Below are 17235 nucleotides of genomic sequence, written 5' to 3'. Positions count from 1 at the left end.
CTTAAATCATATTCTTCGATTTTGATGTTATATTTGATATTACAATCTTGAAAATACTTTCAACACGGAAACACCTGAACACTGAACACATTTAATCCGTTTGAAGAATCCCCCCTTCAGGATTAGGTCAGCAATTACTATCCCGGACCCATTTTTGCGCATCATATATGAGCACAAAAATACCCCAAAAATATACAAAAACAGACTAAGCGCTCACGATAACGCCATTCTTCTTGTGATCCAGCTGAGAATTATATCTATTTATTTTTTAGATTTGATTATTTGGGACAGTGCAACCGCGGAAATACGGATAAGAAATACCTCATGACCTTCAAAAATATACCGAAATATACCTTCTCATTTTTCAAAAACACCGATTTTGATATTATATTTAACTTTATAAGCTCTCAGCACTAAAACTATAGTTTAATCCGATTTACGGTCCGTTCTCTACAAAATTGGCAAACTTTAACGACTTATTTTTTATTTGATTACAAAATATTTTGCAAAGCAAATATGTAAACAAAAAAATCATATAACGTAACGTAAGTTGAAATGCCACGTTACGCCATTTGGCCCTTGAGATTAATGCATACCAGAGATTGACTTGTTCCCCAGAGGAAAGTTTAAAAAACATTCTTATGGGAGTCTCAAATATACCGATATACCGTAAATATACAGGAAACTAAAATTCGCATTTAAAATATCCCAAAAGGTATATAGTATGGCGTAAATGCCGTCATCCTGGTCTGACCCTCAAAAATATACCCAATTAAACATTCTCATTTTTAAAATATACCGTAATAATATGGCTCGACCTATCGGATGAGTAATCAACACTTGGGCATAAACATAAAGCAACTATATAAGGAGGTCTCGTCGGTGGCAGAGTTACTCGCTGGTTCTGCCTAGGTTCAGTGTTCGTTTGCTTGTCGACGCGGAAGGTTGGTTGCGGACAATTTTTTTTTTCAAAATTTTTCAAAATGTTTATTCTTTTAAAACACTGACTACTTTCATGAAGCAAACTATTAAAAACTAAATTATGTAACAATTATAATGTTTTGTCACATTGCTTTTAAATGATTAATCAGGACACTCCATTGTCGTTGCCCTCACACTTACAGCGAGAGCCCCTTCACTCGCACTTTTCACTCGCACTTTTCACTCGCACTATTCCATAATTTTTTCCGACGAGACCTCCTTATACAGTTGCTTTATGGCAGAGCACGTACATGCATCTCGCATCTCGCTCACTTTCATTGGGTTTTGAGCCAGTGTTGACAAAAGCGGGATAATTGATAAAATAGCGGGTAGCGGGAATTATAGTTATTTTCCAGGACATTTTTGAGTTATAACTTTTTCCAGACATCTGCCATCTTCGGGTATTTTTATGCTTTACTTAAGTACTTTTTGGTATTGTTTCCATTTGAACGGCAACAAGAAGATCGATAAGCCAAAAGAGCTTTTAATTGAATATTAAATTGAGATCTAGTGGGAAAATAGCTAAATTGGCAACACTGGCTCAAAAACCAATGAAAGTGAGCGAGATGCGAGATGCATGTACGCGCTCTGCTGACGACTAACAGTAGGGACGTAAATACATTCATGCACACATGCATATGTATGTACATACATTGGTAGATAGATAAATGCCCAATATGGCGGATTTCTTACTTTGTATTGTATTTTATATATAAAATCTGACTCTGAGCTGCCTATTAATGCTGTGCAATTTGCAATTTGTATACCTTTTCAAGAATGAATTTCCTTCACAAAATTACCCAATTTTTGATGGGCCACTTTCGTTTCGGCTGAAAAAAAGTTCTCTAGGCGCTCGAAATCGAGCATGCCCAGTTCGGGCATGGTCAATCGCCACCGCCAGTGCATTTTTCTACATTTACATACATACATAACTTCTAACACCAACGCTCCCTTTTACCAGCCACATTCCTCAGGACCGAAAACACTGCACGAGGCATGTGGTCGATCGAGTGAGAGTGATCAGGCATTGGATGACTTCTGGCTACAATAATGATCCAATCTGACCCTTATTCAGGTATCTGATAGATATGGCCACAGGGAACTTGTTTGTTTTCCCTGGCTCATTTAAGTTCACTTAATTCTCCACTGGGTAGAGCCGTCGATCTGCGAGAGGGGAAAAGAATGCAATAGTTTCGCAACCGATCAGAAAAAGCTTAAGGCCTTCTCGCCTAGTGGCCATATCGATATTATTTATGGTTAAATTATAGTTTATTTATGTGTAGTTAATTTATAGGTGTTTTATAGTTTATTGGTATGCAATTATGCATGTATCTATTTTTAAATGTTTAAAACGATTTGAAAGCTCCCGCAACATTTTAACCACATTGACATGGCATTCAGCGCCATATGTTAATAGTGACATTAACTCTACTCCACATATGTCGTTTCTACATGGTTTTGACACGCAATTGTGCGCTTAACATGACACAAAATGTGCCTGTTAGCGCAAACTGCACAGCAAAATGCCGCACAGCTGAGCGTATTTTTTAGCACATTTAATTCGCGCGTGTGGGCATTAGTGTTCGTGTGGTGTGTGTGTGTTAGCTTCTGGCTAAATAAATTCATTTTTTTTTTACTGTGACACAAAATAAACTACAATACGTTTACTCGAATAACTATTGCAGTGGTAATACCGACTAAGCGGCTAATCCACGTTGGCTTCTCGTACGAACCGCCGCGCCCCTAGTCCCAGTGCGTGCCCTCCTCCCGGCCCCCATCAGCGACATATCGCTGTCGACGCACAAGTTGCAAAAGCAAAAGCAAAGGAAAACTTAACCTCGCAAAAAAGAAAATCCAAGCGAAAGAAAGACACTGAAACGAAAAGGCAAACAGCAGTGAGTGTCGGCTAAAGAGCAAGCGAGAGGGGTGTATATGCACATGTAGTATATTTAAGTTGTGCGCTTTTCTGTGTGCGTGCGGTTTATTTTACTGTTTCTGTTGTTGATTACCTCCCTCCCCCCCCTCGCCAAACAGCTCGTACATGCATACATATGTCATTGTGTAGTACTCAAACCGTTGCTACTCCTCTGACCCTCTCGCCCGGCCTCAAACAACCATTTGTACCGTACCCCTCCCGCTCTCTTCTCGTGCCATAATAAAGCCCTAAAAATTGACTGAAATTAGCAACAACAAAAACAACAAGCAATCCGAAATTGTGAACAAATTAAAAAGTCAACAACAAAACAAAAGGCTAATACGTATTTAATAGGAAATATTTTTGGATAAATGCAAAAATCAACAAACATTTTTTTGTGGAAAAGCACACAAAATTGAAAAAAGTAGGACCAACAAACAACCGCAAAAGCAATTCAAATTGGACAAAGTAAAAAAAAACAGCCGCAAAAGCAATACTTTTTTGATAAAAAGCAATACAAATTTGATAAAAAGTCAGCTGCAAAAAGCAATAAATATGAAAGAGAGAAAACGGCCACAAAAGCAATAAAAATAAGAGAGAAATAACCAGCTGCAAAAGCAACAAAAAGTTAATATGAGAAAAAAGCAAAAATAGGGGAATAAAAAGCAGTCGCAACAACAACTTGGAAGCAGCAGCACAAAGCAAAACCAGAAATTAAGAAGAAACAAAGACAACAACACAGAAAAGCAGAAAAAAATACCGGTGCAAAAAGCAATCCACAAATGGTACGTACATATGTACTAGCTTGATTGTGTGTGTGTGTGTGTGTGTTACGATCCACATAAGGGTATCTGCTTGTGTGTGTGTTCCCGATTATGCGAGTAAGTCGGTGTGTGTGTGTGTGTTTTTGGACACCATCTGCCCGCCCAAGGTGTATTAGTTTAGGGTAAGGTGCTCACACAGCTTTGGGTGGCCGTTGTCGCTTTTATCTTCATATGTACCTATGTATGGTTTTCCGATCTTAACGAAAGTGGAATTGATATAAAGCCATTCGCAATATAATTGCACCAAGAATCAAATAGGAATCTAATAAACAATTTCTTTTTGAGGGATGTCAGCAGTGGAAACATGTGCGAGACGCACTTCGTAGAAGCATTTCCTTTAATTATTGCACTTTGTACCCGGCTGTGTGAGAGTGTGTGTGTGTGAAAAGGCTGCTGCTGGCGTTTCTGATTGCCGCCTAGAGGCGTGGCCGGCGCGTACGATTGTGGGTCTAGTTTTGGTTCGCATATCTTTTTTTGCACTTTTCTTTTGAGTTGGCCATTCGTCCGCAATGAAGCCGATCACAAAAGCTTCATTCGTGGTCTAAAAGACGAAAGGCAAGCAGAGAGTGATAGGTGATGAGGGAAAAGATGGAGAGGGCGTGTAAGTGGAAGAAGCAGCAAAAAAAACCTATTGGACACTCAGCTTGAGCACAAATTTAACCCTAGAGTGGTCCGATTTAACCTCAGATGGAACCCAATCAAGCCATTTGATCCCCATTAAAGACAAATTTTCATATTTTAGGCAAGGGAAACAGAACGTTATGGCTTTCCATAACTAATTGATTACTCTAATCATCAAGTAATCAACTCTAAGTTGGTAACAAATGAAAAAACCTTGAATTTTGAATACATAGTAATAGGCAAATATCGTTTTAAAAATAATTCTATAAATTTAAAAATCAAAGTCTTTTTGATAAGGTAAAAATTGTTAAAGATAAGACACAAATAGTCGGGACAGTGCGTTGCATACACATAAAAACTTACTTAAGGAAATTCCATTGTACTATAATAATTCGTAAATATTTTTTCCAGATGAATTTCAAACTTGACAGATCATGGCGCTGACAAAACTTGTGGCATTTTTTGCCGACAAATGCAAAAACTATGAAGGCCATCAACAAAATGTTAATTATGTTAAAACTAAAACATATTAAACTTTGTTAAACAGACCGGAAAGATCCTACCGAATGGGGGAGAAAGACTCGAAGAATTGAAAGCAATAGCAAACTAAATCCGCATTCGAATCAGAAATAATAATCATAAAATGGAACATTTTCAAACGTCACTGAATCCAAGGAAACAGGAGCTACTTGAAGCGCGCTTTATTGGCATTCGGGTGAGAGCGTTTACTATTTAAATATTTAGTTGAATATTGTTACCAACCTGTGAAGCCACCTAGAATCAGAAATGAAAACCACTTTGTTCCTGGCATGTTTCTAATTTCTGAAAGGGGTTTATATATATATATATTTTTTTTTACCGAAAATTCATAGAAATCAAATTTGTTTCGTAAGTTTTACAAAATTTAACATTTTTAATTTTTATTTTGACCATCAGTACCGCATGTAAATGATTTTCTAATCAGTATGAAAAGCCATAGACTATAGACCCAATCTCGGTGGAAAACCTTATCCATCTTCCCTTGGCATTGGTTCCAGCCATTGGGTGTCCACTGGCCCGGCACTCCGCCCATCGATGGGTTAATGGCAAACGGTTATTGCACTTTGAAACTGTAGTCAGTGGCAGAGGCAGAGGCAGAGGCAGAGCCAGAAACGAGGCCGATGTCTGAACAACAGGCAACTTTAAACTTTTTTTGTGTGGAAGATGCACCATGCAGATGATGTTGCAGTTGCAGACGCTTTTCCCCCATGGATAGACAAAGAGACATACAGAGAGAGCGAGGGGGAGCGAGCGCTGAATGTAAATGTAGAAAAATGTATGCGAAAATAAATTAGCGTATAAAGAAAAGGCAATGTAAAAGAGAGAGGGGAATGCAAAAGAAAATAAATAATAAATAAAAGCAGCTAAAAACAGTGAGGGAGGGGAATATGAGAAGCAAAGCAATGCTACAAAAACGATGGAAGAGAGAGGGGAATATGTACATAAATACTTGAAATACATAAACATCTACATATGTAGGTACATAAGTACATAAGTAGATGCAATATGTAAAAGAAAAGCTAGCTGGATGCCCATCAGGTAACATCAGTGTCAGGGGTCTCTAAAAATTAATCCAACCAGAAGAAAGCCAAGCCTAGAAGAGTAGATCATTAGGAATATAATGTTAGATAGGTCAAGGAACTGTCTCTCTCGAACATCTCTCGTAGATGGACATCTACTCTACAGCTATTTCCCCCCTCTCTCTCTCTCTCTGTCAACCACTTAGCCATCTCTTTAAAGCGGACATCTACGCTGGCATTGTTGTCCGTGGTGGTATCCCTAGGTGTTCGCTTTAGATGGATTTTGCTGCAAATACGAGTGCACCAATATGTGGTAGTGCCTCTTCCCTCCATCCATCGCCACCTCTTTGGGGTACTTAACCTTTACCCCCCGCTCGCATACACTGGCCTCCATGATACTGCCTTTTGGTGTTGTTTTAGTTGTTGTTGTTGTCAACATCTCGTCTCGTTTTGTGGGTTGAGGCATGTGGCAATCTCCCTGCCCCCTGACTGTACACACTCAGACACACACACACTCAAAATATATACAATACATAAATGGAAAAAGAAGGAGAGAGAGGTAGAGAGAGTACATAAAGCAGAGGCCTACACATGGACATTTTGCTGTACAATCAACACCCCCTCCTGCCACCCAACCCAACCCACACGCAGCTTAGCCCATACAAGCCTCCCGCTCCGCCTATATGGATTTTGCACCGCAGTTCCCTTCCAGCAAACCATTTCCCACATCTTTTTTGGGTAGATTGCTCCGATTCTGTGCTGCCGCGTTGTCTCTTCACATTTCTACACATACATATCTGTGTGTGTGAATGTATGCATGAATATAATGAAATGAATGAAAAAATAAAACATCTGATAAGCGTAAATAGGCGCAAGCACTGGCCGAAGCCAATGGGGAATAATTAGATTAAAAAAAAAAGAAATCCCCGTAGATCCATATGCACGCATGTAGGAATATAAATTTCCAAAAACTTATAACCTGGCAACGTCATTCATCATTTATAAAGCAGGCTGCAGAGGCCGGCCCCTGCTGCGCCACCACACAACAGCCACTGTTAAAGGCTGCTGACAACACTCTCGCTGACATGCTCTGTTAAAGTTAACATAGAGTCCACTCAACTTTTGGAGTTTACAGAGAAGCTGCACTCTTGATCAAGTTTACAGTCACAATCTACAGCTCCTCTGTGCTCTTTCTCTTTAACAGTTTTCGCTCTCCTGTTAACGTTACCAGTCATTCTCACCTGCTGTTATTGACTAGCTGTTGTGCTGCTGCCGCTGTTAGATGCTTTTGCTACAGCTTGCTGCTGATTTCTGTGCGCCGGATACAAGCGTTTAAAAATTGTTTCACTCAATTTGCAAATTAACGCAAATTTCGGAGAAAATATTGCTGATGCGGCCAGGTAGCGATGTTGGTGCGCCAGCCGTTGTTGCCAATCTCGATGCTAATTCGAGACAGAGCCACCGCCGGCGTCAGTCGTCAGTCAAATATGATGTATGTGCACATAACCTAACATTTAATTGGCCGAGCGCCGCCGCCGCTGCTGCTCCCATTGACACAACCATATCAGAGGTAACAGCCGCAGCTGGCGCTTCCGCATGGTATTAACAGTGACGTTGTAGCCGGCTAAATGCGGAACAACAGCGACAGAGTCATGCACGTGTGGATGGGGTCTCTGGATTACTCTCTCTCTGGTTCTCTTTTAGCTGCTTTCCCATGAAACTGCTTGCTGTGAGAACTGCTTGCTCTCTCAGTTGCTTGTCCTTTTGGGTAGACTTGCTAAACTGCTTGCTCCACTGTCAGCTTTTGCATTGCGGCTCTGCTTGCTTATTCCTCTGTAAGTTTTTCCATTTAAGCTCTCTCTCTCTCTCTCTGTTCGGTTTCTTAGGCGTCTGTTCTCTCTTAACTGCTTGCTAACGTGTAAATGGCTTGCTCACTCACATTCCCTCGCTCTCTCTTGCTCTGTTAATGTAGTCGTAGGTCGCGTCACTCACTGCCTGTCTCTTTGCGTTGCTCTGCTTGTTTACACGCGTGTCAAATTTCCCGGCCTGCTGCCAATTCGCCACAAAAATCTAATTTATTATTTATACGCGTAATTTGCGAGAGCTGCGTGTTGCGATTGGATTCAGTGGTGGGCGTAAAACGCCAGTGACAACTTTCCAGTGTAGCGAAAGTAATAATTATTGGTTAAAATTGCTGTAATTACGGGTAAACATTCGGGAAAACAATCGGATTGGGAGTGACGATTCATTTGCTTTTGTTGTTTGTTGCTTTTGTGTTCGTGTATCGTCCTTAGGCTCTCTTCTGAAGTGTGCTCGACTCTCTTTCGGTCTCCCTCTCTACCTCTCCATCTCTCTTTATCTTTATGTCTGTCTGAATTTTCCTCTAATTCTGTCGTGTCTATCTATCTTTCTCTACTTCTTGCTTGTTATGCCGGCGTCTTTGGCCTCTGTTTTGGCATCTTGTTTCTCTGCTGTTCTGCCTTTCGACCCGATTAATTAGTTTATTTTGATTATGCTTGCGGCTTGTTGTTGTGGCAACTGTTTTTTCTCCAATGACCAAGAGAGAACGAAACGAACATAAATATGTACATACATAGATACACACATAACTAAGCGAAAATCCCATCCTTAAATAACTCGGCTTAAAAACCCCTCAAAATGTATCTTAAACACACAAAAAAACCGTGGAAGGAAACATTGCAACGTGTGAAAGCGGCAAGCAGAGGCAGAAGCCACAGACGAAGCTGCGCCTTGAATCGGCGGCAGTTGTAAAACGTTCGTTGTCGGATTCGGCGGTCGGGCCATCGTTGTCTCGTGTCCTGGTGCGTGATTTTTCCCTTTCCCGCCGTCCCGACCCGACCACCAATTTCCCCCAAACCGCAGCAAACAAACAACAGCAACACTGGTGGCAGGATGCCGCTGCAGTCGAGCGAACAATTTCGAGTCAGAAGGCGCGTACGGACGCCTCGAAAAGTAGCCATACGAAAAAGAATAAGATGAGGGGCGGAAAGGGAAAACAGGAGATGAGAAGGGAAAGAGATGAAGGAACAAATTAAATATAATGTATTAAAGGAGGAGGGATTTGAATTTAAGAAAGGTTAAGAAGAGTAGGGTGGAAGAGGAACGAAAAAAGTAGAAAGCTTAAAAAGAACTTAACTCGAAATTTGCACATTATTACGAAGTAGTAAGCAAAAAATAGGCATAGAACAATGAAGACAAGAAGCAGAAGAACGAAAAAAATATGAATTTAATAGGAAAAAGAAGACCAGAAACCATACAGAAGAATCTAAAGAGGATGGCTAATTGAAGAAGAGTACGATCCAAGAACAAAAGTTCAAGGAAACGAACGAAAAGAAAAGGAAGAAAGGAGAGAGAGGAGAGAAAAGAACAGAAATGGAAATGGGCAGCAGCAGAAGAACTAGTGGAATAGGAATGGCAAGTAGAAGAACAACTGAAAGCGGAATGTAAAGCAGAAGAAGAGAGGTGCACCAATGGGAAAAGCAATACGAAGCATCACAATCTGAAATGAAAGAAGCAAAGGAAATAATAATATGAAAAAAAAAAAAACTAAAAACTAAAAACACAATAGAAGATGTTTAACGAGCAAAGAAAAGGAAAAGGAAAAGCCGAAGACGAGGACTGAAACACGAATAGCGATTGCAATTTTTTGTTTGTTTTGTTTTTGTTGTAGTTTTTCCTCCGTTGATTGCCACGCTTCAATGGACGTTATTTTTTTATGTTTTCAGTTCGCAATCGTCGTCCAGCGTCGTCGTGTTGCATATTCGCAGTGTTCCCATCATTATTGTTGCTGTTGTTGCAGCAGCAACTTGCAGCTGCACCAGCTATTGTTCGGAGGAAGACAGAGGTAGAGAGAGAGCAAGAGACAGAGACAGAGAGAGAGAGAGAGAGTGAGAGCCATAAACTACCAAATCGGGGTACGAGGGACACGTGTATTCCAATATTCTTTTCTCAATTTCTTTTTTTTTCGGTGTAATTATTTTTTAAAAGTGAAGTGCAAAATCCAACAACAACACACGAACCACAGCAACAACGAAGCGAGCGATAGAAAACTCAGAGAGTGAGTGTGTGGATAGAGAGAGAGAAAAAAAAACCTGAACCTGAAATAAAACACAAAACCAAAAGGGAAGAAAAAAGAAAAAAAACAGCGTTTGCCGGCTGTGTGTGTCCGCCGCCTCGCCTCCAACCTAGACGCCAACATCCATTGGGGCCCGAGGCAACGACGAACAGCAGCAGCAAACCACGAAGCAGCAGGCGAAGAGCAGAAGGAAGGAGAGAAGGCAAACACGAGGCAACAACGATGCCCGTGGTAAAGCAGCGGAAAATGAGCCGCTTTAAGGTTAGTGTTCAGCGCCACAACAACAAAAAGAAGCAAGCCAAATGCTCGAGGGAGAGAGAAGACAGATAGAGGGAGAGGAAAACAGTGCGGAAAAGTGGGAGATGAGATGAGATGAAAATAAAAGACATGGCCGCCAGATGCCGGAAGATGGTGTGGAAGATGTGGCTGCGTCCGAGGGGAAAATGGAAAACCCAAGAGAAAGTGACGATAAATGGGATAATAGTGGCGAAAGAGAGAAAAATGAAAATGGGTTGAGAGATGAAACAAGGACAGGAAAGAAAAATAAAATGAAAACTGATTAAATATGTATGTATGATAAAAAGGAGGAAGAGGACGAAAGCACGAAGAGGGACATTCGATAGAGAGAAAGATGCGAAAAATGAATGTGGGCAAGAGCAAGCAGAAAGGAAAACCAAGAAGCGACAATTGCAAATGAAAGAGGTGTAAAGAGGATAACGCAGAAAGGGGTTAAAAGAAAACTGGATAAGGGAAGTGAAAGCTAAAAGTGTCCTAAAATAAAGTGCAGGACAGCTTAAATTTATGAAGGAGGAATTAATCTTCTGTGAAGATTGGTTGCAAGAATAAACCAATTGATCATCTTAAGGGGGAACTGTACTTAGTCCTGTATTTCCGCTTCATTAATTGCTGACTGTACCTCCATGTCACGTGTGTCCTTCGTAGGTGTCACCTGTTCCTCTGACTCTCTAGCCCCGAACCCAAGGGTTCAGGGTGCATTATAAATACTTGCGCGAAATCGAGGGCATATTCCATAAAGGATACGAATAATAGATCCTATTTTGCATAAATAATTAATTCAAGGAATTTAAAATTCCAAACTGTGAGTGTAACTGTGTGTGCCTCTGTCACCAGATAGATTGGGATTGGAACAGTCCCTCTGACACCTGATCATTTGTATTTTGTTCTGCTAGAACCACAAAATCGGTTGCCACACCACACTAATGTTTCCTTCCCTGTAATTAAAGTATCGAAACACCAGAGCTGGAGAGTCCATAATTAAGTCATAAGTCTGGCAATCCATCAATCGATCAATCAGTCAAATCGATTTGACCTGCAATCGCATGTTCGAAATATTTGCGATTGAACTTGATGGAATATGCCGACGCAGCGGCTTATTCGCTCGATGCTCCGAAAACAGGTTCCAAAATGAGTAAGATGATGCGGGGACAACCATGTTGAAAGAAAGATGCTGATGAGGTGGAACCCAGGCAAAGAATAGCAACCAGAGCAACCATCAAAGGAAAAGCCAGAAGAGAGAGCAAACAGCAGAAGAAAATTCAGTGGAGAAGAAAATAGCAAAAGAAGCAAAACGAGCAACTAGAAAACCTAATTTCCCTATTCTCCTACTACTTCTCTGCTCTTGTGCACAATGGGCGTTGAGATGCCCTTTCCTTAACAGTATATTCAAATACTTAATGATGATATGAGTTCATGTCAAATCTATTTTCCAAACCAGGGAAATCCTAAAAGTTGTAACAACAGACAATTACCACCGATGGGGGAAACCTATGCAACCCCTTTAAGAACCTAAATTTCCACCGTTTGCTTCTTAGGAATTGAATCTAGTGCTCTGAGCGTTGTTCTTTAGGCTTATTTAATGTTCGAATGTATTTCATGCGCACAATTAGAGTAAATATTACTATTATTATGTTAACATTAGCTAATTAAGTAGCTAAAGCGATGAAAACTATTGTCTTTGTCACTTTTGAACATTTTCCAAAGATCATATTCGATTGCACAAATATCCTCCATATCGATCACATTTGTATGTACAAACACAAAGTCAAAACTAGTGTACCCTTCCTATGATTAGAGGGTCTCAAGCAAAAAGTAAAAAAGTGGGAGAAAAAAATTCGCAAGTTCGTTGAACTTGCCGTGAAAATTATATGCCGCCGCCAGCTCACGAAGACGACAAAAAATACACACACACAGCCACAAGGAGATAAAGAAGAAACCGAAGAAGTAGTAGCGTAGAGGAAAGAAAAAAAAGCACAAAATAAAACTAGTCATGCGTCGCTGCTGACTTCGACGTCGACAGTAGCCGGCCACCTCTGCTGCTGAAGCTGCTGCTGCCGCCGCTGTCGCCCCTCTGCTGCTGCATAGACTTTGCGAACTGACCTAAAATGCAAAAATGTTAACGACTTGACTGCTTGACTCTCTGTTACCTAACAGCCAGACTGACGGCAGATGTTAGGCAATGTCTAACAGAAAGCGATGGCGGAGCAAGCAAGCGAAGGAAGGGCCTGAGTGAGAGAGAGTGAGATTGAGATAGAAGGGGATAGTTGGGGATGAGAGAGAGACAGGAGTTCAGCTGCCAAGGAGTGTAATTTAAAAAATTGAGTAAAATAGAAAAATTGTGGAAAATAATGTAGAAAAAGATTGGAAAAATTAATTTCAAAGAGAAAGACAAAAAAAAAAAGAAAAATGTGAAAGATTTTGATCTTTTGCGATAGAACAGATAAGGAGATCCCCTTCATTGTGGCCCTGTTCAGAACTATCACTTTCCGTTCTGGTTTTAGTTTATTTTGAGTTTCCATTTGAAGAATGATTTCATTGGCCAAAATGTCAGGGATTTTGAACTTGGCATGTATTTTCACTTATGTTTGTATATTGCATAACGTATTTTCAGCCAGACCCAGACCCAGCACGCCTATGCTCTTCTGCCAGTGTTGGCAAATGCAATCAGAGCAATTTCTTTTCTGAAAATGTATGCGGCTGAGATAAGTTTCACAAGAGGGGACTAGAGAAACGGACGAGGAGGGAAGTAGGAGGGGGCTCTTTGAGGGTAAGGTATGGCCCACAAAGGGCGACGACAACTGCGGCTCAGTGGCGCCCCCTAGAGAACCAATGTCCCTGTGTGTGTGTCCCTTTTTTTTCGATGCTTTTTCTCGCTTATAATATACTTTTTTCCCCCTCTCTTTCTTGCTGATACGAAAAAGACAAGCGGATAGAGGAGATGGGGTTGATAGGGGTGTTGGGTGTGGGTGTGGGTTGGCTGGAGGGTATGTTATGTGGCGCCATCTGTTGTATGAGTTGACATCAAAACGAATATGGAATTTTCAATATTTACAGTTGCCTTTGTTGTTAATGTATGCAACACATACATACAGACACAGACAGTGGGTAGGGGGGAAAAGCTTGTCCTTCCTGCACCCTACCCTCCTGCAGCACCACCACCCACCTACCCACCTACCCACCTACCCGCCCCCCTTGAGAGACGCCTCCTTCGTGCTTATGTAAGCACTTTCAGCATGTTTCGCTTTTATATACTTTGAGTGGGCGTTGGACGACGACGACGACGACGACGACGACAACGCGTTCAACGGTTCAACTCCGCCCCCATCCCATTTCCTGAAGCGCACACACACACACACACATACACATAGACCCCTACGTTCCATTTTCCCCCACTACCCCGCCACATCTTTGTTATCCTTCTACCTCTCTAGCCACCACTATCTCTGCTGATTCTGATTCTGATTCTGATTCTGCTGCTGCCTGTCTATTCTCTGTTTTCTGTTTTCTCGTTTCTCGCTTCTCGTTTCGCTTTTCGTAATTTATTTAACTGTTTTCAGGCGAACACGCGAATTGCATGTTGCATCCGCTAGATGGCGCCTGCTGCATCGCCTATGTAGTACCAACAAAATATTAGCACGAGGGGATTTCCACACCAATTTTGGCATGAAATTTGCAGCTCAACTCAAATCTACAAAATATTACAAGGCACTTTCCATACTCAATTCATATTCGCGGGGTAAAATCCAACCATTCTCATGTTTGCTGTCAAAATGTAGTATTTATTTATTGGATTTGTATGTATTTTTGATTTTTTGTTTACATTAAAATTGTATATTTTTGCTTGAAAATGCCGAGAACTGGCAAACGCGACCTCTGTTGACTCCTGTCCGAGCATCACACGTCACGCCCACTGCTCCTTGAGAGACCGCACGGGCATGTGGCATGGATTGGGTGGGGGGGGGGTGGAAATAATTAATATTACGCATATTGCGCCGTGTGCTTAACAATTGTTTCAAAGTGGCAGAGAACCAGGAGAATGGAAGCAGAAAGCAAGAGAAGTAGCATTGCAAACAATTAGTGTGGAAGCAGGGGCTTTGGGGCTGACCAACAAATATTATACAATGTACAATATACATTGGTATGTGTGTACATATGTTTGTGCACGCAAAATTATGTACTATAATAATATGCTCCCGTTGTACACCAGGCGTATGCGCAATTCCCTCATATATTATTCAACACAATTAAGTATACGCAAAGGCGAAAAGCAAAAAAAAACAACCGCTACAATGCTGAAGATTGGATAGAATAAAGAGCAACAAAAACGATGTAAGGGGGGGGGGGGGGGGGGGGCATTTACCATATGCAATAGTAACATGTACGTGTGTGTGTGTGTGTATAAACGATTAAAACCAATGTATATAAGAGCACATACATAGAGTTTTTGGTTCATTTAAATATTAAACAAGTGTTGGGTAATGCCTATCACATTATGGCTAAAAATAGTGATGGAACGCAGTAAACGCATCATGCAGCACATCCCCTCAGTTGCGTAATCTTAACTAGAGTAAGTCATCATATTCCATGCAAATATAAATTTGTATTAAGTATTGTTGTTCAACGCCTCAACATGTGCCGCTGCAACAGAGACTGCTCGTAAATTGTTGTTTACGGTTTTGGATTGAAAAATGTTCCACTCATCGCTGCTAGAAGTTATGTTCCCTGTGGGTTGGTTGTAAATTGTATTTAATTATTCATTTGACCTTTTTTGTTTGGTTTACATTTTGGTCTAACAACTGACAACCAATGCCCGCTTAGAACCACTGACAGCACTTATTTGATGTACCAAACACGATGCACACACATGTGTACCATGCACATGGTATATGGTACTACCATATAGGCGATTGGGACAGGGACAGGGGCAGGGTGGACCAAACACGCATGTAGAACTAATATAATATGCGTTAAGCATGTGCAGCACCCAGCACTGGTTGCTGGGTGTGTGTATAATGGAAATGGCTCGTTGGCCAGCGTATTATACATATTTATATAATTGCATTTTGTTTGCCCTCAAAGGATATACATAATTACATACTGAATATACACCCGACGGACGTTTACAACAGTGGCGAGAGCGTGGGCCGTTTCAGAACAGCTTGAGGAATGAAATTCATTGAGCTCAGTGCTTTAAATCGATTATAAATCAGCGGCTCAAAACTATTGTTTGTCATATATCGAGACTCTCGCCGTTTCGCTTTACAATTGATTAAAACTAGAAAATTGTTGGCGTATTTTATGATGTCTGGCGACCTATTTTGTCGATGTCATTTGTGCTTTTTTCTGTGGTCCTGCAAACTCTTGCAACTCATTCCGTTGGGCGCTCTTGGCTGCATTCAGTACATCCTTCTCTGTGTACATACATACATCATACAATTAGAAGGGGTTCTGTGCTGTGCGTTGATGTTTGTCCAACATTTGCACAGTCCACGGCATGGGCGCATGGCATGTGGCACAACCCCCCACACACAACACACACACACACACACAAGAAAAACACATGAAATACAGGGGAGAATGGGAGAAAGGTAACCCGGGTATTCCGGATCACATGCGGATTATAGTTTTGCACGGCTTTGCTTGGGCTGCGTGGCAATTGAAAATTAGCGGATTAAGCAGAGGCCTTATCGGGGCTTCACTGTGTGTGTGTGTGTGTGTGTGTGTGTGTTGGGTCTGTGGTGCGGCTGCTGCTGTTGGGGTTCCTGTTAAATGCATTTTTGTGGTGTGGGTTGGACTGGCAGTAAATCTTAGGTGAAAGGGAATGCCATAAATACATGGATGGGTTATAGGTATACAACACATAAACTGTAATACGCAAAAAGTTAGGTGTGTGCACACTGCCATAATTGTTATACGCATTTTGTACGTCAAGCAGTTTTCTTTGTAATTCCTGGCACTGTTGAGCTATATTTGGGCTGAATGTGTCGCTGGGTTTTCCTCCCTGCACCACTGCATACGTCAATGCGCAATGGGGATGGGGTTTTGCTTTATTTTTTTGTGTGTTCTGTTTTCCACGAAACTTTGGCTGCTTTCTCGCTGTTTTCTCTGCACGGTTTGAGCCTCTTTGGAGCCACCAATCCTTTATCAGCCCAAAAATAGACACCCAAAGAGGCTTTCGGTGTCATCGCTAGTTGCAGATGGCACTATCGCTAGAGATGAGATTTTGTTGACGAGTGACGAGTAACGAGTACCGAGAAGGGAATCTCTTCAGAATGGTATGGAAATCTCATAAATGTTCCTTTAAAAAAAGGCCAATCAATTATTTAGGGGCAGCCTGCATGTACTCCGTCGATGAATCTTGGATGGTATGTGTCACGTGCCCATCTCCAATTGTTGCGGGATGCTGTAGTATCTGTGTGTGTGTGTGGGTGCGTTTGTGGGTGGATGCATGGCAACGCAATTCGCATTTTGGGCTGCCTCCAGTTGCAGCCAAAAGCACAGGAATAGCCAAAGCCACAGCAGAGTCATCATCATCTGCCAAACACACAAGAACACAAGCGAGTGAGTGAGAGTGAGAAAAAGAGAGAGAGGAAGAGGAAGAGGAAGAGCGAGAGCTGCTGCGCTTAGAGATGGGGCAGGATCTGGAGCAGGATGTGGATGTGGATGTGGAGGTCGGTTTTTAGGTGGGGTCCCAGGTCCCAGGTCCCAGGTCCAGCCATTGCCAGGGCACTTTGCACATAGTTTTCCACACACTCTGCTGCCACTCTGCACCTCTCTGCAGACTCTCTCTCTCTCTCACTCTCTCTCACTCTCTCTCTGTGTCTCTGTTGCACTCCCCCTGGTTCGCGGTTGTGTGGATGCAGATGCAGATACAGAGGCAATGGCAGTGGCAGTCGCAGTGCCTCAGCTCCAGATATACAGATGCAGATGCGAATACCGATA

General features: G+C 41.7%; 1 protein-coding gene across 2 annotated transcripts in view; it reads left to right on the top strand.

Moving 5' to 3' along the window:
• The first annotated feature begins 3299 nt into the window (after window positions 1-3299).
• Window positions 3300-17235, top strand: part of LOC117580893 (neurogenic protein mastermind) — an 84787-nt gene continuing 70851 nt past the window's right edge. Inside the window, exons 1-2 of one of the 2 annotated variants that reach the window (XM_034267646.1) lie at window positions 3300-3681; window positions 4753-5056. In XM_034267646.1, coding sequence (XP_034123537.1) covers window positions 4985-5056 — 72 coding nt within the window. In that variant the 5' untranslated portion in view covers window positions 3300-3681; window positions 4753-4984. Of the gene's footprint in view, window positions 3682-4752; window positions 5057-10009; window positions 10258-17235 lie in introns of those variants that run through there. The other variant, XM_034267648.1, reaches the window with a different exon arrangement.

Source organism: Drosophila guanche, unplaced genomic scaffold, assembly GCF_900245975.1.
Source record: "Drosophila guanche unplaced genomic scaffold, DGUA_6, whole genome shotgun sequence".
In the NCBI taxonomy this organism is placed as follows: Eukaryota; Metazoa; Arthropoda; class Insecta; order Diptera; family Drosophilidae; genus Drosophila; species Drosophila guanche.
Note: the sequence above shows the minus strand (reverse complement) of the source record. Positions and strands in the feature narration are given on the sequence as shown.